Source organism: Ranitomeya imitator, chromosome 3, assembly GCF_032444005.1.
Source record: "Ranitomeya imitator isolate aRanImi1 chromosome 3, aRanImi1.pri, whole genome shotgun sequence".
Lineage (NCBI taxonomy): Eukaryota > Metazoa > Chordata > Amphibia > Anura > Dendrobatidae > Ranitomeya > Ranitomeya imitator.
In genome coordinates, this window is record NC_091284.1 from 7292651 (window position 1) to 7318323 (window position 25673).

At 52.4% G+C, this 25673-nt stretch overlaps 1 protein-coding gene across 2 annotated transcripts in view; it reads left to right on the plus strand.

Annotated features, from left to right (window-relative positions):
* Positions 1-25673, plus strand: part of TTF2 (transcription termination factor 2) — a 54311-nt gene that overhangs the window by 8749 nt on the left and 19889 nt on the right. For both annotated transcript variants that reach the window (XM_069760421.1, XM_069760422.1), the window contains 7 exons: positions 46-1521; positions 2458-2584; positions 3202-3378; positions 5066-5223; positions 5297-5378; positions 14185-14304; positions 14420-14570. In XM_069760421.1, the coding sequence (XP_069616522.1) occupies positions 46-1521; positions 2458-2584; positions 3202-3378; positions 5066-5223; positions 5297-5378; positions 14185-14304; positions 14420-14570 (2291 nt within the window). The remainder of the gene's footprint in view (positions 1-45; positions 1522-2457; positions 2585-3201; positions 3379-5065; positions 5224-5296; positions 5379-14184; positions 14305-14419; positions 14571-25673) is intronic.

The window sequence follows — 25673 nt, forward strand, 5'->3', positions numbered from 1 at the left end:
CTCCCGGGAGCGCTCACTCACTCATCTGTTGTTATATTCTTCCAGGAGTCAAGCAGCAAAGTCCCACAGAGATATGACCTTCCCCCTGAGATCAAGGAGAAGCCCCCCAGAAACCCCTTCAAGGTTTTAAATGAGGGGCCAAGACTTGCTACCTGGAAACAGATCAGCGAAGAGCAGAAGCGCAGCATCGAGGGCAGTGGTGAGGTGACCACTGATGGGAAACAGAAGATTAATGGCGAGAGAACTGCTGCTGATCATCGGAAGACGAGCGGCAAGAGAATCACTAATGATCACTGGAAGACAATCAGCGATAGAACTAGTGGTGGAAACCAGAAGACAAGTGGCGAGAAAACCGCGGATGATCACGGGAAGACGAGCGGCGAGAGAACCGCGGATGATCACTGGAAGACGAGCGGCGAGAGAACCGCTGATGATCACCGGAAGACGAGCGTCGAGAGAACCGCTGATGATCACCGGAAGACGAGCGTCGAGAGAACCGTGGATGATCACCGGAAGACGAGCGTCGAGAGAACCGCGGATGATCACCGGAAGACGAGCGTCGAGAGAACCGCGGATGATCACCAGAAGACAAGCGTCGAGAGAACCGCTGATGATCACTGGAAGACGATCAGTGATAGAACTAGTGGTGGAAACCAGAAGACAAGTGGCGAGAGAACCGCTGATGATCACGGGAAGACGAGCGGCGAGAGAACCGCTGATGACCACCAGAAGACGAGCGGCGAGAGAACCACTAATGATCACTGGAAGACAAGCGTCGAGAGAACCGCTGATGATCACCGGAAGACGAGCGGCGAGAGAACCGCTAATGATCACCGGAAGACAAGCGTCGAGAGAACCACTGATGATCACGGGAAGACGAGCGTCGAGAGAACCACTGATGATCACCGGAAGACGAGCGGCGAGAGAATTAGTGGTGGAAACCAGAAGACAAGTGGCGAGAGAACCGCTGATGATCACCGGAAGATGAGTGGCGAGTACAAATCAAGCAATCAAAAGAAAAGCAGCAAAGAAATGAGGCCCCTAAACATTGTGGAAAAGATAAGTAATGATCAGGCGAGGCAAAGCAATAAGAGCAGCGAGGAGTCCAGGAGAATGTCTGGGGACAGAGACATCATGGAGGAGAAAACCTGGAGCTCCGAGGTCAGGAGGACACGACCTCCCAGCGATGGCGGACATTCTGATGAACAAGCATCATTTCAGGGGTGGAGAGAGAGACAGCTGCCAGCCGGGGTCACCATCAAGAAGAAGCTTCCAGAAGAGACCATCGAGAAGGAAGGAGAGACCTCGGGGGGCCCCAGCATGAGACCTTCTGCTCCCGTACAGGATCTCGTGGAGGAGAAGGACGACGATGTTGTGTTTGTGAGTTCTCAGCCAGGAAGAGATAAAACATTGGGGAAACAGAGAACCATCACGTCCTTCCCGGGCTTCACCCCTGCGAGCGAGGATCAGAGCGCTGCAAGCCTGCACTCCATGCTGTCCGCCCAGCTGCAGCAGAAGAAGGTGAGGGGCTCCATCTGGGGGTCACGTGTGGTAAGGCAACAGCACAGGCAGGGCAGAACTGTCTGGGGGCAGGTGGCTGCAGTCCTCATCCTACCCTCCATTGTGGTCAGGGGTGCAGCCTCGCCTTCATCTGCCCCAACAGCTCAGTCACCTCCTCATATTACCCCAATACTTCTCCTGTGCCTGGTTCCACCCCCTCCACAGGTGTACCCTCTGTGGCTCAACACCTTCCCTCCATGGGTGTGCACTCTATGGTTCCACACCCTCCCTGGGTGTGCCCTCTATGGCTCCACCCCCTCCACAGGTGTACCCTCTGTGGCTCAACACCTTCCCTCCCTGGGTGTGCCCTCTATGGCTCCACCCCCTCCCAGGGTGTGCCCTCTATGGCTCCACACCCTCCCTGGGTGTGCCCTCTATGGCTCCACCCCCTCCACAGGTGTACCCTCTGTGGCTCAACACCTTCCCTCCATGGGTGTGCACTCTATGGTTCCACACCCTCCCTGGGTGTGCCCTCTATGGCTCCACCCCCTCCACAGGTGTACCCTCTGTGGCTCAACACCTTCCCTCCCTGGGTGTGCCCTCTATGGCTCCACCCCCTCCCAGGGTGTGCCCTCTATGGCTCCACACCCTCCCTGGGTGTGCCCTCTATGGCTCCACCCCCTCCACAGGTGTACCCTCTGTGGCTCAACACCTTCCCTCCCTGGGTGTGCCCTCTATGGCTCCACCCCCTCCACAGGTGTACCCTCTGTGGCTCAACACCTTCCCTCCCTGGGTGTGCCCTCTATGGCTCCACACCCTCCCAGGGTGTGCCCTCTATGGCTCCACACCCTCCCTGGGTGTGCCCTCTGTGGCTCCACACCCTCCCAGGGTGTGCCCTCTGTGGCTCCACCCCTTTCCCAGGTTTGCCCCTATTTAATCCCCTCTCCTGCACTTCAGGCCACCCTGGCGTCAGTGAACCTGAAGGCTCTGCCAGATGGAGGAGTCCGGCTCATGAAACAGGTGCAGGAGCTGGAAGAAGCGCTGGGCTCCCTGTCTCTATCTACTGAGGCTGTGACCCAATCAGGTGAGGATGGTGTCGGGGGTGGGTGATGCTGGGGAGGACGGTGTCGGGGGTGAATGATGCCGGGGGAGGACGGTGTCGGGGGTGGATGATGCCGGGGGAGGACGGTGCCGGGGGAGGACGGTGTCGGGGGTGGGTGATGCCGGGGGAGGACGGTGTCGGGGGTGGGTGATGCCGGGGGAGGACGGTGTCGGGGGTGGGTGATGCCGGGGGAGGACGGTGTCGGGGGTGGGTGATGCCGGGGGAGGACGGTGTCGGGGGTGGGTGATGCCGGGGGAGGACGGTGTCGGGGGTGGGTGATGCCGGGGGAGGACGGTGTCGGGGGTGGGTGATGCCGGGGGAGGACGGTGTCGGGGGTGGGTGATGCCGGGGGAGGACGGTGTCGGGGGTGGGTGATGCCGGGGGAGGACGGTGTCGGGGGTGGGTGATGCCGGGGGAGGACTGTGTCGGGGGTGGGTGATGCCGGGGGAGGACTGTGTCGGGGGTGGGTGATGCCGGGGAAGACGGTGTCGGGGGTGGGTGATGCCGGGGAGGACGGTGTCGGGGGTGAGCAATGACGGGGGAGGACTATGCCGGGGAGGATGGTGCCAGTGAACAGGACTCCTCATGTGATCTTTCAGGTAATGACCAGAAGACGAGGCCAAAGCTGCAGCCGATCCCCGGACCCCCGCCCAGCAGAGATGTCCTGGCAGAGGGACAACGAGGGGTGAAGCCTTTGAGTTTCCATGAACTTCCTCCCAGCACGCTGGGTCTTCAAGGGTTAACTCTGAGCCAGAATTACAGCAGCCTGTACAGCGGTTAGTGGGAGGGGGGAGATGCGGCATTGTGGGGGGAGATGCGGCATTATCGAGGAGGGGGGAGATGCGGCATTGTGGGGGGAGATGCGGCATTGTGGAGGAGGGGGGAGATGCGGCATTGTGGAGGAGGGGGGAGATGCGGCATTGTGGAGGAGGAGATGCGGCATTGTGGAGGAGGAGATGCGGCATTGTGGAGGAGGAGATGCAGCATTGTGGAGGAGGGGGGAGATGCGGCATTGTGGAGGAGGGGGGAGATGCGGCATTGTGGAGGAGGGGGGAGATGCGGCATTGTCGAGGAGGGGGAGATGCGGCATTGTGGGGGAGGAGGAGATGCGGCATTGTGGGGGAGGGGGAGATGCGGCATTGTGGAGAAGGAGGAGATGCGGTATTGTGGGGGAGGGGGAGATGCGGCATTGTGGAGGAGGGGGGAGATGTGGCATTGTGGGGGAGGGGGAGATGTGGCATTGTGGCGGAGGGGGGAGATGCGGCATTGTGGCGGAGGGGGGAGATGCGGCATTGTGGGGGAGGGGGAGATGTGGCATTGTGGGGGAGGGGGAGATGCGGCATTGTGGAGGAGGGGGAGATGCGGCATTGTGGAGGAGGAGGAGATGCGGCATTGTGGGGGAGGGGGAGATGCGGCATTGTGGAGGAGGGGGAGATGCGGCATTGTGGAGGAAGGGGGAGATGCGGCATTGTGGGGGAGGGGGAGATGCGGCATTGTGGCGGAGGGGGGAGATGCGGCATTGTGGCGGAGGGGGGAGATGTGGCATTGTGGGGGAGGGGGAGATGCGGCATTGTGGAGGAGGGGGAGATGCGGCATTGTGGAGGAGGAGGAGATGCGGCATTGTGGGGGAGGGGGAGATGCGGCATTGTGGAGGAGGAGGAGATGCGGCATTGTGGGGGAAGGGGAGATGCGGCATTGTGGGGGAGGGGGAGATGCGGCATTGTGGGGGAGGGGGAGATGCGGCATTGTGGGGGAGGGGGGAGATGCGGCATTGTGGCGGAGGGGGGAGATGCGGCATTGTGGAGGAGGAGGAGATGCGGCATTGTGGGGGAAGGGGAGATGCGGCATTGTGGGGGAGGGGGAGATGCGGCATTGTGGGGGAGGAGGAGATGCGGCATTGTGGGGGAGGGGGGAGATGCGGCATTGTGGCGGAGGGGGGAGATGCGGCATTGTGGGGGAGGGGGAGATGCGGCATTGTGGAGGAGGGGGAGATGCGGCATTGTGGGGGAGGGGGAGATGCGGCATTGTGGAGGAGGAGGAGATGCGGCATTGTGGGGGAGGGGGAGATGCGGCATTGTGGAGGAGGAGGAGATGCGGCATTGTGGGGGAGGGGGAGATGCGGCATTGTGGGGGAGGGGGAGATGCGGCATTGTGGGGGAGGGGGAGATGCGGCATTGTGGAGGAGGGGGAGATGCGGCATTGTGGGGGAGGGGGAGATGCGGCATTGTGGGGGAGGGGGAGATGCGGCATTGTGGGGGAAGGGGAGATGCGGCATTGTGGGGGACTGCGTTCTCTGGTGGTGGGGGCAGCTTCTGTGTCCCCTGTCCTCTGGGGCTGCTGGGGAAGTACAGCTCCCATCCCTTAGGACCTGGTGGGTGTTGTAATTTTGTGTCCCCCCCCCCCCCTCCCGTATGATCTGTGCCCCCTGGAGACATTGGCTGACGTCCTCTGTGCCCGCCGCAGTGACCCCTCAGTGGCAGAGCCTGTACGGCGGCCGGATGACCGAGGAAAAACTATTTGCTGTCAGAAATGCAACCAGCGACGCCATCGATCATCTGCACAAGAGCCTGGAGACCTGTCCGGGCCCCGAGAGCAGCACGGAGGACCCCCGAGGACTAAAGGTGACACCCCCCACCATCGGCCTCACACAATCACCAGCGGACGCCAGTGTCACAGCAGATCTTCATATTTCAGGTCCCGCTGCTCCTGCACCAGAAACAAGCCCTGGCCTGGCTGCAATGGAGGGAGACTCAGCGGCCACAGGGAGGGATTCTGGGTAAGTGGCAGCTGCTGCTCCGCAGATCTCAGTCTACCTAGTAGCGCAGGGTGGACAGCAAAATCACAGGACCCCAGTACTGCATATTCATCCACCACTAGAGGGAGCTCACTACATACAGATTTATACAGTCATCACTAGGGGGAGCTCACTACATATAGATTATACAGTCACCACTAGAGGGAGCTCACTACATACAGATTTATACAGCCACCACTAGGGGGAGCTCACTACATACAGATTTATACAGTCACCACTAGGGGGAGCTCACTACATACAGATTATACAGTCACCACTAGGGGGAGCTCACTACATACAGATTTATACAGCCACCACTAGAGGGAGCTCACTACATACAGATTTATACAGTCACCACTAGAGGGAGCTCACTACATACAGATTTATACAGTCACCACTAGGGGAGCTCACTACATACAGATTTATACAGTCACCACTAGGGGGAGCTCACTACATACAGATTTATACAGTCACCACTAGGGGGAGCTCACTACATACAGATTTATACAGTCACCACTAGGGGGAGCTCACTACATACAGATTTATACAGCCACCACTAGGAGGAGCTCACTACATACAGATTTATACAGTCACCACTAGGAGGAGCTCACTACATACAGATTTATACAGTCACCACTAGGGGGAGCTCACTACATACAGATTTATACAGTCACCACTAGGGGGAGCTCACTACATACAGATTTATACAGTCACCACTAGGGGGAGCTCACTACATACAGATTATACAGTCACCACTAGGGGGAGCTCACTACATACAGATTATACAGTCACCACTAGAGGGAGCTCACTACATACAGATTTATACAGCCACCACTAGGGGGAGCTCACTACATACAGATTTATACAGCCACCACTAGGAGGAGCTCACTACATACAGATTTATACAGTCATTACTAGGGGGAGCTCACTAAATACAGATTTATACAGTCACCACTAGGGGGAGCTCACTACATACAGATTATACAGTCACCACTAGAGGGAGCTCACTACATACAGATTTATACAGCCAACACTAGGAGGAGCTCACTACATATAGATTTATACAGTCACCACTAGGGGGAGCTCACTACATACAGATTTATACAGTCACCACTAGACGGAGCTCACTACATACAGATTTATACAGTCACCACTAGAGGGAGCTCACTACATACAGATTTATACAGCCAACACTAGGAGGAGCTCACTACATATAGATTTATACAGTCACCACTAGGAGGAGCTCACTACATACAGATTTATACAGCCAACACTAGGAGGAGCTCACTACATATAGATTTATACAGTCACCACTAGGGGGAGCTCACTACATACAGATTTATACAGTCACCACTAGACGGAGCTCACTACATACAGATTTATACAGTCACCACTAGAGGGAGCTCACTACATACAGATTTATACAGCCAACACTAGGAGGAGCTCACTACATATAGATTTATACAGTCACCACTAGGAGGAGCTCACTACATACAGATTTATACAGCCAACACTAGGAGGAGCTCACTACATATAGATTTATACAGTCACCACTAGGGGGAGCTCACTACATACAGATTTATACAGTCATTACTAGGGGGAGCTCACTAAATACAGATTTATACAGTCACCACTAGGGGGAGCTCACTACATACAGATTATACAGTCACCACTAGGGGGAGCTCACTACATACAGATTATACAGTCACCACTAGGGGGAGCTCACTACATACAGATTATACAGTCACCACTAGGGGGAGCTCACTACATACAGATTATACAGTCACCACTAGGGGGAGCTCACTACATACAGATTATACAGTCACCACTAGAGGGAGCTCACTACATACAGATTTATACAGCCACCACTAGGGGGAGCTCACTACATACAGATTTATACAGCCACCACTAGGAGGAGCTCACTACATACAGATTTATACAGTCATTACTAGGGGGAGCTCACTAAATACAGATTTATACAGTCACCACTAGGGGGAGCTCACTACATACAGATTATACAGTCACCACTAGAGGGAGCTCACTACATACAGATTTATACAGCCAACACTAGGAGGAGCTCACTACATATAGATTTATACAGTCACCACTAGGGGGAGCTCACTACATACAGATTTATACAGTCACCACTAGACGGAGCTCACTACATACAGATTTATACAGTCACCACTAGAGGGAGCTCACTACATACAGATTTATACAGCCAACACTAGGAGGAGCTCACTACATATAGATTTATACAGTCACCACTAGGAGGAGCTCACTACATACAGATTTATACAGCCAACACTAGGAGGAGCTCACTACATATAGATTTATACAGTCACCACTAGGGGGAGCTCACTACATACAGATTTATACAGTCACCACTAGACGGAGCTCACTACATACAGATTTATACAGTCACCACTAGAGGGAGCTCACTACATACAGATTTATACAGCCAACACTAGGAGGAGCTCACTACATATAGATTTATACAGTCACCACTAGGAGGAGCTCACTACATACAGATTTATACAGCCAACACTAGGAGGAGCTCACTACATATAGATTTATACAGTCACCACTAGGGGGAGCTCACTACATACAGATTTATACAGTCACCACTAGAGGGAGCTCACTACATACAGATTTATACAGCCAACACTAGGAGGAGCTCACTACATACAGATTTATACAGTCATTACTAGGGGGAGCTCACTACATACAGATTTATACAGTCACCACTAGGTGGAGCTCACTACATACAGATTTATACAGCCACCACTAGGGGGAGCTCACTACATACAGATTTATACAGCCACCACTAGGAGGAGCTCACTACATACAGATTTATACAGTCATTACTAGGGGGAGCTCACTAAATACAGATTTATACAGTCACCACTAGGGGGAGCTCACTACATACAGATTATACAGTCACCACTAGAGGGAGCTCACTACATACAGATTTATACAGCCAACACTAGGAGGAGCTCACTACATATAGATTTATACAGTCACCACTAGGGGGAGCTCACTACATACAGATTTATACAGTCACCACTAGACGGAGCTCACTACATACAGATTTATACAGTCACCACTAGAGGGAGCTCACTACATACAGATTTATACAGCCAACACTAGGAGGAGCTCACTACATATAGATTTATACAGTCACCACTAGGGGGAGCTCACTACATACAGATTTATACAGTCACCACTAGGGGGAGCTCACTACATACAGATTTATACAGTCACCACTAGACGGAGCTCACTACATACAGATTTATACAGCCAACACTAGGAGGAGCTCACTACATATAGATTTATACAGTCACCACTAGGGGGAGCTCACTAAATACAGATTTATACAGTCACCACTAGGGGGAGCTCACTACATACAGATTATACAGTCACCACTAGAGGGAGCTCACTACATACAGATTTATACAGCCAACACTAGGAGGAGCTCACTACATATAGATTTATACAGTCACCACTAGGGGGAGCTCACTACATACAGATTTATACAGTCACCACTAGACGGAGCTCACTACATACAGATTTATACAGTCACCACTAGAGGGAGCTCACTACATACAGATTTATACAGCCACCACTAAGGGGAGCTCACTACATACAGATTTATACAGCCACCACTAGGGGGAGCTCACTACATACAGATTTATACAGTCACCACTAGAGGGAGCTCACTACATACAGATTTATACAGTCACCACTAGGGGGAGCTCACTACATACAGATTTATACAGTCACCACTAGGGGGAGCTCACTACATACAGATTTATACAGTCACCACTAGGGGGAGCTCACTACATACAGATTTATACATTCACCACTAGGGGGAGCTCACTACATACAGATTTATACAGTCATTACTAGGGGGAGCTCACTACATACAGATTTATACAGTCACCACTAGGAGGAGCTCACTACATATAGATTTATACAGCCACCACTAGAGGGAGCTCACTACATACAGATTTATACAGTCATTACTAGGGGGAGCTCACTACATACAGATTTATACAGTCACCACTAGGGGGAGCTCACTACATACAGATTTATACAGTCATTACTAGGGGGAGCTCACTACATACAGATTTATACAGTCACCACTAGGAGGAGCTCACTACATATAGATTTATACAGCCACCACTAGAGGGAGCTCACTACATACAGATTTATACAGTCATTACTAGGGGGAGCTCACTACATACAGATTTATACAGTCACCACTAGGGGGAGCTCACTACATACAGATTTATACAGTCACCACTAGGAGGAGCTCACTACATACAGATTTATACAGTCACCACTATGAGGAGCTCACTACATACAGATTTATACAGCCACCACTAGAGGGAGCTCACTACATACAGATTTATACAGTCACCACTAGGAGGAGCTCACTACATATAGATTTATACAGCCACCACTAGAGGGAGCTCACTACATATAGATTTATACAGTCATTACTAGGGGGAGCTCACTACATACAGATTTATACAGCCACCACTAGGAGGAGCTCACTACATACAGATTTATACAGTCACCACTAGGAGGAGCTCACTACATACAGATTTATACAGTCACCGCTAGGAGGAGCTCACTACATACAGATTTCTACAGACACCACTAGAGGGAGCTCACTACATACAGATTTATACAGTCACCACTAGGAGGAGCTCACTACATACAGATTTATACAGTCACCACTAGGAGGAGCTCACTACATACAGATTTCTACAGACACCACTAGAGGGAGCTCACTACATACAGATTTCTACAGACACCACTAGAGGGAGCTCACTACATACAGATTTATACAGTCACCACTATGAGGAGCTCACTACATACAGATTTATACAGCCACCACTAGAGGGAGCTCACTACATACAGATTTATACAGTCACCACTAGAGGGAGCTCACTACATACAGATTTATACAGTCACCACTAGGAGGAGCTCACTACATACAGATTTCTACAGACACCACTAGAGGGAGCTCACTACATACAGATTTCTACAGACACCACTAGAGGGAGCTCACTACATACAGATTTATACAGTCACCACTATGAGGAGCTCACTACATACAGATTTATACAGCCACCACTAGAGGGAGCTCACTACATACAGATTTATACAGTCACCACTAGAGGGAGCCCAGTACATACAGATTTATACAGTCACCACTAGGAGGAGCCCAGTACATACAGATTTATACAGTCACCACTAGGGGGAGCTCACTACATACATATTTATACAGTCACCACTAGGAGGAGCCCAGTACATACAGATTTATACAGTCACCACTAGGAGGAGCTCACTACATATTTATACAGTCACCACTAGGAGGAGCCCACTATATACAGATTTATACAGTCACCACTAGAGGGAGCTCACTACATACAGATTTATACAGACACCACTAGGGGAGCTCACTACATACAGATTTATACAGCCACCACTAGGAGGAGCTCACTACATACAGATTTATACAGCCACCACTAGGGGGAGCCCACTACATACAGATTTATACAGTCACCACTAGGGGGAGCTCACTACATACAGATTTATACAGTCACCACTAGGAGGAGCTCACTACATACAGATTTATACAGTCACCACTAGGGGGAGCTCACTACATACAGATTTATACAGTCACCACTAGAAGGAGCCCACTACATACAGATTTATACAGTCACCACTAGGGGGAGCTCACTACATACAGATTTATACAGTCACCACTAGGAGGAGCTCACTACATACAGATTTATACAGTCACCACTAGGGGGAGCTCACTACATACAGATTTATACAGTCACCACTAGAAGGAGCCCACTACATACAGATTTATACAGTCACCACTAGGGGGAGCCCAGTACATACAGATTTATACAGTCACCACTAGGGGGAGCCCACTACATACAGATTTATACAGCCACCACTAGGAGGAGCTCACTACATACAGATTTATACAGACACCACTAGAGGGAGCTCCCTACATATAGATTTATACAGTCACCACTAGAGGGAGCCCACTACATACAGATTTATACAGCCACCACTAGGAGGAGCTCACTACATACAGATTTATACAGTCACCACTAGAGGGAGCTCACTACATACAGATTTATACAGCCACCACTAGGAGGAGCTCACTACATACAGATTTATACAGTCACCACTAGGGGGAGCTCACTACATACAGATTTATACAGACACCACTAGAGGGAGCTCACTGCATACAGATTTATACAGTCACCACTAGAGGGAGCCCAGTACATACAGATTTATACAGTCACCACTAGGAGGAGCCCAGTACATACAGATTTATACAGTCACCACTAGGGGGAGCTCACTACATACATATTTATACAGTCACCACTAGGAGGAGCCCAGTACATACAGATTTATACAGTCACCACTAGGAGGAGCTCACTACATATTTATACAGTCACCACTAGGAGGAGCCCACTATATACAGATTTATACAGTCACCACTAGAGGGAGCTCACTACATACAGATTTATACAGACACCACTAGGGGAGCTCACTACATACAGATTTATACAGCCACCACTAGGAGGAGCTCACTACATACAGATTTATACAGCCACCACTAGGGGGAGCCCACTACATACAGATTTATACAGTCACCACTAGGGGGAGCTCACTACATACAGATTTATACAGTCACCACTAGGAGGAGCTCACTACATACAGATTTATACAGTCACCACTAGGGGGAGCTCACTACATACAGATTTATACAGTCACCACTAGAAGGAGCCCACTACATACAGATTTATACAGTCACCACTAGGGGGAGCTCACTACATACAGATTTATACAGTCACCACTAGGAGGAGCTCACTACATACAGATTTATACAGTCACCACTAGGGGGAGCTCACTACATACAGATTTATACAGTCACCACTAGAAGGAGCCCACTACATACAGATTTATACAGTCACCACTAGGGGGAGCCCAGTACATACAGATTTATACAGTCACCACTAGGGGGAGCCCACTACATACAGATTTATACAGCCACCACTAGGAGGAGCTCACTACATACAGATTTATACAGACACCACTAGAGGGAGCTCCCTACATATAGATTTATACAGTCACCACTAGAGGGAGCCCACTACATACAGATTTATACAGCCACCACTAGGAGGAGCTCACTACATACAGATTTATACAGTCACCACTAGAGGGAGCCCACTACATACAGATTTATACAGCCACCACTAGGAGGAGCTCACTACATACAGATTTATACAGTCACCACTAGGGGGAGCTCACTACATATAGATTTATACAGTCACCACTAGAGGGAGCTCACTACATACAGATTTATACAGCCACCACTAGGAGGAGCCCACTACATACAGATTTATACAGTCACCACTAGGAGGAGCTCACTACATACATATTTATACAGCCAACACTAGGGGGAGCTCACTACATACAGATTTATACAGTCACCACTAGAGGGAGCTCACTACATACATATTTATACAGTCACCACTAGGAGGAGCCCACTACATACAGATTTATACAGTCACCACTAGGAGGAGCTCACTACATACATATTTATACAGTCACCACTAGGAGGAGCCCACTACATACAGATTTATACAGCCACCACTAGGAGGAGCCCACTACATACAGATTTATACAGTCACCACTAGGAGGAGCTCACTACATACATATTTATACAGCCAACACTAGGGGGAGCTCACTACATACAGATTTATACAGTCACCACTAGAGGGAGCTCACTACATACAGATTTATACAGTCACCACTAGGAGGAGCTCACTACATACAGATTTATACAGTCACCACTAGGAGGAGCCCACTACATACAGATTTATACAGTCACCACTAGGGGGAGCCCACTACATACAGATTTATACAGCCACCACTAGGAGGAGCTCACTACATACAGATTTATACAGTCACCACTAGGAGGAGCTCACTACATACATATTTATACAGCCAACACTAGGGGGAGCTCACTACATACAGATTTATACAGTCACCACTAGGAGGAGCTCACTACATACAGATTTATACAGTCACCACTAGGAGGAGCTCACTACATACAGATTTATACAGTCACCACTAGGAGGAGCTCACTACATACAGATTTATACAGTCACCACTAGAGGGAGCTCACTACATACAGATTTATACAGTCACCACTAGGGGGAGCTCACTACATACAGATTTATACAGTCACCACTAGGGGGAGCTCACTACATACAGATTTATACAGTCACCACTAGGGGGAGCTCACTACATATTTATACAGTCACCACTAGGAGGAGCCCACTACATACAGATTTATACAGTCACCACTAGGGGGAGCTCACTACATATTTATACAGTCACCACTAGGAGGAGCCCACTACATACAGATTTATACAGTCACCACTAGAGGGAGCTCACTACATACAGATTTATACAGTCACCACTAGGGGGAGCTCACTACATACAGATTTATACAGCCACCACTAGGAGGAGTCCAGTACATACAGATTTATACAGTCACCACTAGGGGGAGCCCACTACATACAGATTTATACAGCCACCACTAGGAGGAGCTCCCTACATACAGATTTCTATATCTGTTATTAATGGGACCTGTTGGGTAGTCTGGGCAGTATAATTCAGGGCGCACGCACCCCTTTGCTGTTGATTGACATGTTGTCCCCTCTGACTTTTGTGTCTTCAGCGGATGACATGGGGTTGGGGAAGACTCTCACCATGATCGCCCTCATTCTGGCCCAGAAGCAACAGCAGAAGTCTGTGAAGGAAGAGGAGAAGCAGTTGGAGTCCTGGATCTCTAAGACGGGTAATGATGGGGTTTCCTGCCTCATGTACCCGCTGATGCCCCCCTACATGTCTATAGCGGGCACAGTGGTCACATGACCCTGTACGCTGTGATAACACAGTCCTCCTGTTCCCAGATTCCACGCTGACGGTCTCTCGCGGGACTCTCATCATCTGCCCGGCGTCCCTCGTTCATCATTGGAAGAAGGAAGTAGAGAAGAGAGTGAGTGACGGGCGGCTGCGGGTGTACTTATATCACGGCGCCAACCGGGAGAAGGACTGTAAAACGTGAGTTACAGACAAATGTGATCTGTGCGCATGGGGCTACTGGGAGTGTGCTGCCGAGAATGCTGTGCCGTCTGAGGGTACTGTGCTGCCGAGAATGCTGTGCCGTCTGAGGGTACTGTGCTGCCGTGAATACTTTGCTGTCTGAGGGTACTGTGCTGCTGAGAATACTTTGCTGTCTGAGGGTACTGTGCTGCCGAGAATGCTGTGCCGTCTGAGGGTACTGTGCTGCCGAGAATACTTTGCTGTCTGAGGGTACTGTGCTGCTGAGAATACAGTGCCGTCTGAGGGTACTGTGCTGCCGAGAATACTGTGCCGTCTGAGGGTACTGTGCTGCCGAGAATACTGTGCTGCCTGAGGGTACTGTGTTGCCGAGAATGCTGTGCCGCCTGAGGGTACTGTGCTGCCGAGAATACTGTGCTGCCTGAGGGTACTGTGTTGCCGAGAATGCTGTGCCGCCTGAGGGTACTGTGCTGCTGAGAATGCTGTGCCGCCTGAGGGTACTGTGCTGCTGAGAATGCTGTGCCGCCTGAGGGTACTGTGCTGCCGAGAATGCTGTGCCGCCTGAGGGTAATGTGCTGCCGAGAATGCTGTGCCACCAGAGAGAACTGTGCTGCACTGACACTTTATGCCCCCGAGTGTCTCCAGGGTGGGGGCCGCTCACTGGCATTGATCCCCTCATGCAGGACCTGCCTGCATATGAATCCGGCCATTGTCTTGCACAAGGAGCCCCGGGCCACGGCACCAGCACACGGCGTAGTAGTGGCGCCAGGCGTTTTATTTCAGTAGTCGGGGCGTCGCTGGCCACGTGGAGGCTGTGCCTCATACCTGCCTTATGGTGCATTTGACGCCTGCACTGGACTATATGGCAGTAGACACTGGATTACACTAGATGGCAGCACTACACAGCACATACCACAGAGGCTGCATTACCCTGCAGGTGACACTAGATGGCTGCACTACACAGCACATACCACAGAGGCTGCATTACCCTGCAGGTGACACTAGATGGCAGCACTACACAGCACATACCACAGAGGCTGCATTACCCTGCAGGTGACACTAGATGGCAGCACTACACAGCACATACCACAGAGGCTGCATTACCCCGCAGGTGACACTAGATGGCTGCACTACACAGCACATACCACAGAGGCTGCATTACCCTGCAGGTGACACTAGATGGCTGCACTACACAGCACATACCACAGAGGCTGCATTACCCTGCAGGTGACACTAGATGGCAGCACTACACAGCACATACCACAGAGGCCGCATTACCCTGCAGGTGACACTAGATGGCAGCACTACACGGCACATACCACAGAGGCTTCATTACCCTGCAGGTGACACTAGATGGCAGCACTACACAGTATATACCACAGAGGCCGCATTACCCTGCATGTGACACTAGGTGGCAGCACTACACAGTATATACCACAGAGGCTGCATTACCCCGCAGGTGACACTAGATGGCAGCACTACACAGCACATACCACAGAGGCTTCATTACCCTGCAGGTGACACTAGATGGCAGCACTACACAGTATATACCACAGAGGCCGCATTACCCTGCATGTGACACTAGGTGGCAGCACTACACAGTATATACCACAGAGGCTGCATTACCCTGCAGGTGACACTAGATGGCAGCACTACACAGTATATACCACAGAGGCCGCATTACCCTGCATGTGACACTAGGTGGCAGCACTACACAGCACATACCACAGAGGCCGCATTACCCTGCAGGTGACACTAGATGGCAGCACTACACAGTATATACCACAGAGGCTGCATTACCCCGCAGGTGACACTAGATGGCAGCACTACACAGCACATACCACAGAGGCTGCATTACCCTGCAGGTGACACTAGATGGCAGCACTACACGGCACATACCACAGAGGCTTCATTACCCCGCAGGTGACACTAGATGGCAGCACTACACGGCACATACCACAGAGGCTGCATTACCCTGCAGGTGACACTAGGTGGCAGCACTACACGGCACATACCACAGAGGCTGCATTACCCTGCAGGTGACACTAGATGGCAGCACTACACGGCACATACCACAGAGGCTTCATTACCCCGCAGGTGACACTAGATGGCAGCACTACACGGCACATACCACAGAGGCTGCATTACCCTGCAGGTGACACTAGGTGGCAGCACTACACAGCACATACCACAGAGGCCGCATTACCCTGCAGGTGACACTAGATGGCAGCACTACACGGCACATACCACAGAGGCTTCATTACCCTGCAGGTGACACTAGGTGGCAGCACTACACAGCACATACCACAGAGGCTGCATTACCCTGCAGGTGACACTAGATGGCAGCACTACACGGCACATACCACAGAGGCCGCATTACCTAGCAGGTGACACTAGGTGGCAGCACTACACAGCACATACCACAGAGGCTGCATTACCCTGCAGGTGACACTAGATGGCAGCACTACACGGCACATACCACAGAGGCTTCATTACCCTGCAGGTGACACTAGATGGCAGCACTACACAGCACATACCACAGAGGCTGCATTACCCTGCAGGTGACACTAGATGGCAGCACTACACAGTATATACCACAGAGGCCGCATTACCCTGCAGGTGACACTAGGTGGCAGCACTACACGGCACATACCACAGAGGCTTCATTACCCTGCAGGTGACACTAGATGGCAGCACTACACAGCACATACCACAGAGGCTGCATTACCCCGCAGGTGACACTAGATGGCAGCACTACACAGCACATACCACAGAGGCCGCATTTCCCTGCAGGTGACACTAGGTGGCAGCACTACACAGTATATACCACAGAGGCTGCATTACCCTGCAGGTGACACTAGGTGGCAGCACTACACAGTATATACCACAGAGGCTGCATTACCCTGCAGGTGACACTAGATGGCAGCACTACACAGTATATACCACAGAGGCTGCATTACCCTGCAGGGGACACTAGATGGCAGCACTACACAGCACATAGCACAGAGGCTGCATTACCCTGCAGGTGACACTAGATGGCAAAACTACACAGCACATACCACAGAGGCTGCATTACCCTGCAGGTGACACTAGGTGGCAGCACTACACAGCACATACCACAGAGGCTGCATTACCCTGCAGGTGACACTAGGTGGCAGCACTACACAGTATATACCACAGAGGCTGCATTACCCTGCAGGTGACACTAGATGGCAGCACTACACGGCACATACCACAGAGGCTGCATTACCCCGCAGGTGACACTAGATGGCAGCACTACACGGCACATACCACAGAGGCTGCATTACCCCGCAGGTGACACTAGATGGCAGCACTACACAGCACATACCACAGAGGCTGCATTACCCTGCAGGTGACACTAGGTGGCAGCACTACACAGCACATACCACAGAGGCTGCATTACCCCGCAGGTGACACTAGATGGCAGCACTACACACCACATACCACAGAGGCCGCATTACCCTGCAGGTGACACTAGGTGGCAGCACTACACAGCACATACCACAGAGGCTGCATTACCCCGCAGGTGACACTAGGTGGCAGCACTACACAGCACATACCACAGAGGCTGCATTACCCTGCAGGTGACACTAGGTGGCAGCACTACACACCACATACCACAGAGGCTGCATTACCCTGCAGGTGACACTAGGTGGCAGCACTACACAGCACATACCACAGAGGCTGCATTACCCTGCAGGGGACACTAGATGGCAGCACTACACAGCACATACCACAGAGGCCGCATTACCCCGCAGGTGACACTAGATGGCAGCACTACACAGTATATACCACAGAGGCTGCATTACCCTGCAGGTGACACTAGGTGGCAGCACTACACAGCACATACCACAGAGGCTGCATTACCCTGCAGGTGACACTAGGTGGCAGCACTACACAGCACATACCACAGAGGCTGCATTACCCTGCAGGTGACACTAGGTGGCAGCACTACACAGCACATACCACAGAGGCTGCATTACCCTGCAGGTGACACTAGTTGGCAGCACTACACAGCACATACCACAGAGGCTGCATTACCCTGCAGGTGACACTAGGTGGCAGCACTACACAGCACATACCACAGAGGCTGCATTACCCTGCAGGTGACACTAGGTGGCAGCACTACACAGCACATACCACAGAGGCTGCATTACCCTGCAGGTGACACTAGGTGGCAGCACTACACAGCACATACCACAGAGGCCGCATTACCCTGCAGGTGACACTAGGTGGCAGCACTACACAGCACATACCACAGAGGCCGCATTACCCTGCAGGTGACACTAGGTGGCAGCACTACACAGCACATACCACAGAGGCTGCATTACCCCGCAGGTGACACTAGATGGCAGCACTACACAGCACATACCACAGAGGCATCATTACCCTGCAGGTGACACTAGATGGCAGCACTACACAGCACATACCACAGAGGCTGCATTACCCCGCAGGTGACACTAGATGGCAGCACTACACAGCACATACCACAGAGGCTGCATTACCCCGCAGGTGACACTAGATGGCAGCACTACACAGCACATACCACAGAGGCTGCATTACCCCGCAGGTGACACTAGATGGCAGCACTACACAGCACATACCACAGAGGCTGCATTACCCTGCAGGTGACACTAGATGGCAGCACTACACGGCACATACCACAGAGGCTTCATTACCCTGCAGGTGACACTAGATGGCAGCACTACACAGCACATACCACAGAGGCTGCATTACCCTGCAGGGGACACTAGATGGCAGCACTACACAGCACATACCACAGAGGCTGCATTACCCCGCAGGTGACACTAGGTGGCAGCACTACACAGCACATACCACAGAGGCTGCATTACCCTGCAGGTGACACTAGGTGGCAGCACTACACGGCACATACCACAGAGGCTGCATTACCCTGCAGGTGACACTAGATGGCAGCACTACACAGCACATACCACAGAGGCTGCATTACCCTGCAGGTGACACTAGGTGGCAGTACTACACAGCACATACCACAGAGGCTGCATTACCCTGCAGGTGACACTAGGTGGCAGCACTACACAGCACATACCACAGAGGCCGCATTACCTAGCAGGTGACACTAGGTGGCAGCACTACACAGCACATACCACAGAGGCTGCATTACCCTGCAGGTGACACTAGATGGCAGCACTACACAGCACATACCACAGAGGCTGCATTACCCTGCAGGTGACACTAGATGGCAGCACTACACAGCACATACCACAGAGGCTGCATTACCCTGCAGGTGACACTAGATGGCAGCACTACACAGCACATACCACAGAGGCCGCATTACCCTGCAGGTGACACTAGATGGCAGCACTACACAGCACATACCACAGAGGCTGCATTACCCTGCAGGTGACACTAGGTGGCAGTACTACACAGCACATACCACAGAGGCCGCATTACCTAGCAGGTGACACTAGGTGGCAGCACTACACAGTATATACCACAGAGGCTGCATTACCCCGCAGGTGACACTAGATGGCAGCACTACACAGCACATACCACAGAGGCTGCATTACCCTGCAGGTGACACTAGATGGCAGCACTACACAGCACATACCACAGAGGCTGCATTACCCCGCAGGTGACACTAGATGGCAGCACTACACGGCACATACCACAGAGGCTGCATTACCCTGCAGGTGACACTAGGTGGCAGCACTACACAGCACATACCACAGAGGCTGCATTACCCTGCAGGGGACACTAGATGGCAGCACTACACAGCACATACCACAGAGGCTGCATTACCCCGCAGGTGACACGAGGTGGCAGCACTACACGGCACATACCACATAGGCCGCATTACCCTGCAGGTGACACTAGGTGGCAGCACTACACAGTATATACCACAGAGGCTGCATTACCCTGCAGGTGACACTAGGTGGCAGCACTACACAGCACATACCACAGAGGCCGCATTACCCTGCAGGTGACACTAGGTGGCAGCACTACACAGCACATACCACAGAGGCCGCATTACCCTGCAGGTGACACTAGGTGGCAGCACTACACGGCACACACCACAGAGGCTGCATTACCCTGCAGGTGACACTAGGTGGCAGCACTACACAGCACATACCACAGAGGCTGCATTACCCTGCAGGTGACACTAGATGGCAGCACTACACAGCACATACCACAGAGGCTGCATTACCCTGCAGGTGACACTAGGTGGCAGCACTACACAGCACATACCACAGAGGCTGCATTACCCCGCAGGTGACACTAGATGGCAGCACTACACAGCACATACCACAGAGGCTGCATTACCCTGCAGGGGACACTAGATGGCAGCACTACACAGCACATACCACAGAGGCTGCATTACCCTGCAGGTGACACTAGGTGGCAGCACTACACAGCACATACCACAGAGGCTGCATTACCCCGCAGGTGACACTAGATGGCAGCACTACACGGCACATACCACAGAGGCCGCATTACCCCGCAGGTGACACTAGATGGCAGCACTACACGGCACATACCACAGAGGCTGCATTACCCTGCAGGTGACACTAGGTGGCAGCACTACACAGCACATACCACAGAGGCTGCATTACCCCGCAGGTGACACTAGATGGCAGCACTACACAGCACATACCACAGAGGCCGCATTACCCCGCAGGTGACACTAGATGGCAGCACTACACAGCACATACCACAGAGGCTGCATTACCCTGCAGGTGACACTAGGTGGCAGCACTACACAGCACATACCACAGAGGCTGCATTACCCCGCAGGTGACACTAGGTGGCAGCACTACACAGCACATACCACAGAGGCCGCATTACCCCGCAGGTGACACTAGGTGGCAGCACTACACAGCACATACCACAGAGGCCGCATTACCCTGCAGGTGACACTAGGTGGCAGCACTACACATCACATACCACAGAGGCTGCATTACCCCGCAGGTTACACTAGGTGGCAGCACTACACAGTATATACCACAGAGGCTGCATTACCCTGCAGGTGACACTAGATGGCAGCACTACACGGCACATACCACAGAGGCTGCATTACCCTGCAGGTGACACTAGATGGCAGCACTACACATCACATACCACAGAGGCTGCATTACCCCGCAGGTGACACTAGGTGGCAGCACTACACAGTATATACCACAGAGGCTGCATTACCCTGCAGGTGACACTAGGTGGCAGCACTACACAGCACATACCACAGAGGCTGCATTACCCTGCAGGTGACACTAGGTGGCAGCACTACACAGTATATACCACAGAGGCTGCATTACCCTGCAGGTGACACTAGATGGCAGCACTACACAGCACATACCACAGAGGCTGCATTACCCTGCAGGTGACACTAGGTGGCAGCACTACACAGCACATACCACATAGGCTGCATTACCCTGCAGGTGACACTAGGTGGCAGCACTACACAGCACATACCACAGAGGCTGCATTACCCTGCAGGTGACACTAGGTGGCAGCACTACACAGCACATACCACAGAGGCTGCATTACCCTGCAGGTGACACTAGGTGGCAGCACTACACAGCACATACCACATAGGCTGCATTACCCTGCAGGTGACACTAGGTGGCAGCACTACACAGCACATACCACATAGGCTGCATTACCCTGCAGGTGACACTAGATGGCAGCACTACACAGCACATACCACAGAGGCCGCATTACCCTGCAGGTGACACTAGATGGCAGCACTACACAGCACACACCACAGAGGCTGCATTACCCTGCAGGTGACACTAGATGGCAGCACTACACAGTATATACCACAGAGGCTGCATTACCCTGCAGGTGACACTAGGTGGCAGCACTACACAGCACATACCACAGAGGCTGCATTACCCTGCAGGTGACACTAGATGGCAGCACTACACAGCACATACCACAGAGGCTGCATTACCCTGCAGGTGACACTAGGTGGCAGCACTACACAGCACATACCACAGAGGCTGCATTACCCTGCAGGTGACACTAGGTGGCAGCACTACACAGCACATACCACATAGGCTGCATTACCCTGCAGGTGACACTAGGTGGCAGCACTACACAGCACATACCACATAGGCTGCATTACCCTGCAGGTGACACTAGGTGGCAGCACTACACAGCACATACCACAGAGGCTGCATTACCCTGCAGGTGACACTAGATGGCAGCACTACAAGGCACATACCACAGAGGCTGCATTATCCTGCAGGTGACACTAGGTGGCAGCACTACACGGCACACACCACAGAGGCTGCATTACCCCGCAGGTGACACTAGGTGGCAGCACTACACACCACACACCACAGAGGCTGCATTACCCCGCAGGTGACACTAGGTGGCAGCACTACACAGCACATACCACAGAGGCTGCATTACCCTGCAGGTGACACTAGGTGGCAGCACTACACAGCACATACCACAGAGGCTGCATTACCCCGCAGGTGACACTAGGTGGCAGCACTACACAGTATATACCACAGAGGCTGCATTACCCCGCAGGTGACACTAGGTGGCAGCACTACACAGTATATACCACAGAGGCCGCATTACCCTGCAGGTGACACTAGGTGGCAGCACTACACAGTATATACCACAGAGGCTGCATTACCCCGCAGGTGACACTAGGTGGCAGCACTACACAGCACATAGCACAGAGGCTGCATTACCCCGCAGGTGACACTAGGTGGCAGCACTACACAGCACATACCACAGAGGCTGCATTACCCTGCAGGTGACACTAGGTGGCAGCACTACACAGTATATACCACAGAGGCTGCATTACCCTGCAGGTGACACTAGGTGGCAGCACTACACAGCACATAGCACAGAGGCTGCATTACCCCGCAGGTGACACTAGGTGGCAGCACTACACAGTATATACCACAGAGGCCGCATTACCCTGCAGGTGACACTAGGTGGCAGCACTACACAGCACATACCACAGAGGCTGCATTACCCTGCAGGTGACACTAGGTGGCAGCACTACACAGTATATACCACAGAGGCTGCATTACCCTGCAGGTGACACTAGGTGGCAGCACTACACAGCACATACCACAGAGGCCGCATTACCCTGCAGGTGACACTAGGTGGCAGCACTACACAGCACATACCACAGAGGCTGCATTACCCTGCAGGTGACACTAGGTGGCAGCACTACACAGCACATACCACAGAGGCTGCATTACCCTGCAGGTGACACTAGGTGGCAGCACTACACAGCACATACCACAGAGGCTGCATTACCCTGCAGGTGACACTAGGTGGCAGCACTACACAGTATATACCACAGAGGCTGCATTACCCTGCAGGTGACACTAGGTGGCAGCACTACACGGCACATAGCACAGAGGCTGCATTACCCCGCAGGTGACACTAGATGGCAGCACTACACAGTATATACCACAGAGGCTGCATTACCCTGCAGGTGACACTAGGTGGCAGCACTACACAGTATATACCACAGAGGCTGCATTACCCTGCAGGTGACACTAGGTGGCAGCACTACACAGCACATACCACAGAGGCTGCATTACCCTGCAGGTGGCACTAGATGGCAGCACTACACGGCACATACCACAGAGGCTGCATTACCCTGCAGGTGACACTAGGTGGCAGCACTACACGGCACACACCACAGAGGCTGCATTACCCTGCAGGTGACACTAGGTGGCAGCACTACACAGCACATACCACAGAGGCTGCATTACCCTGCAGGTGACACTAGATGGCAGCACTACACGGCACACACCACAGAGGCTGCATTACCCTGCAGGTGACACTAGATGGCAGCACTACACGGCACAAACCACAGAGGCTGCATTACCCTGCAGGTGACACTAGATGGCAGCACTACACAGTATATACCACAGAGGCTGCATTACCCTGCAGGTGACACTAGATGGCAGCACTACACGGCACACACCACAGAGGCTGCATTACCCTGCAGGTGACACTAGGTGGCAGCACTACACGGCACAAACCACAGAGGCTGCATTACCCTGCAGGTGACACTAGGTGGCAGCACTACACGGCACATACCACAGAGGCTGCATTACCCTGCAGGTGACACTAGATGGCAGCACTACACGGCACACACCACAGAGGCTGCATTACCCTGCAGGTGACACTAGGTGGCAGCACTACACGGCACAAACCACAGAGGCTGCATTACCCTGCAGGTGACACTAGATGGCAGCACTACACGGCACAAACCACAGAGGCTGCATTACCCTGCAGGTGACACTAGATGGCAGCACTACACAGTATATACCACAGAGGCTGCATTACCCTGCAGGTGACACTAGATGGCAGCACTACACGGCACACACCACAGAGGCTGCATTACCCTGCAGGTGACACTAGGTGGCAGCACTACACGGCACAAACCACAGAGGCTGCATTACCCTGCAGGTGACACTAGGTGGCAGCACTACACGGCACATACCACAGAGGCTGCATTACCCTGCAGGTGACACTAGATGGCAGCACTACACAGTATATACCACAGAGGCTGCATTACCCTGCAGGTGGCACTAGATGGCAGCACTACACGGCACATACCACAGAGGCTGCATTACCCTGCAGGTGACACTAGGTGGCAGCACTACACGGCACACACCACAGAGGCTGCATTACCCTGCAGGTGACACTAGGTGGCAGCACTACACAGCACATACCACAGAGGCTGCATTACCCTGCAGGTGACACTAGATGGCAGCACTACACAGTATATACCACAGAGGCTGCATTACCCTGCAGGTGACACTAGATGGCAGCACTACACGGCACACACCACAGAGGCTGCATTACCCTGCAGGTGACACTAGATGGCAGCACTACACGGCACAAACCACAGAGGCTGCATTACCCTGCAGGTGACACTAGATGGCAGCACTACACAGTATATACCACAGAGGCTGCATTACCCTGCAGGTGACACTAGATGGCAGCACTACACGGCACACACCACAGAGGCTGCATTACCCTGCAGGTGACACTAGGTGGCAGCACTACACGGCACAAACCACAGAGGCTGCATTACCCTGCAGGTGACACTAGGTGGCA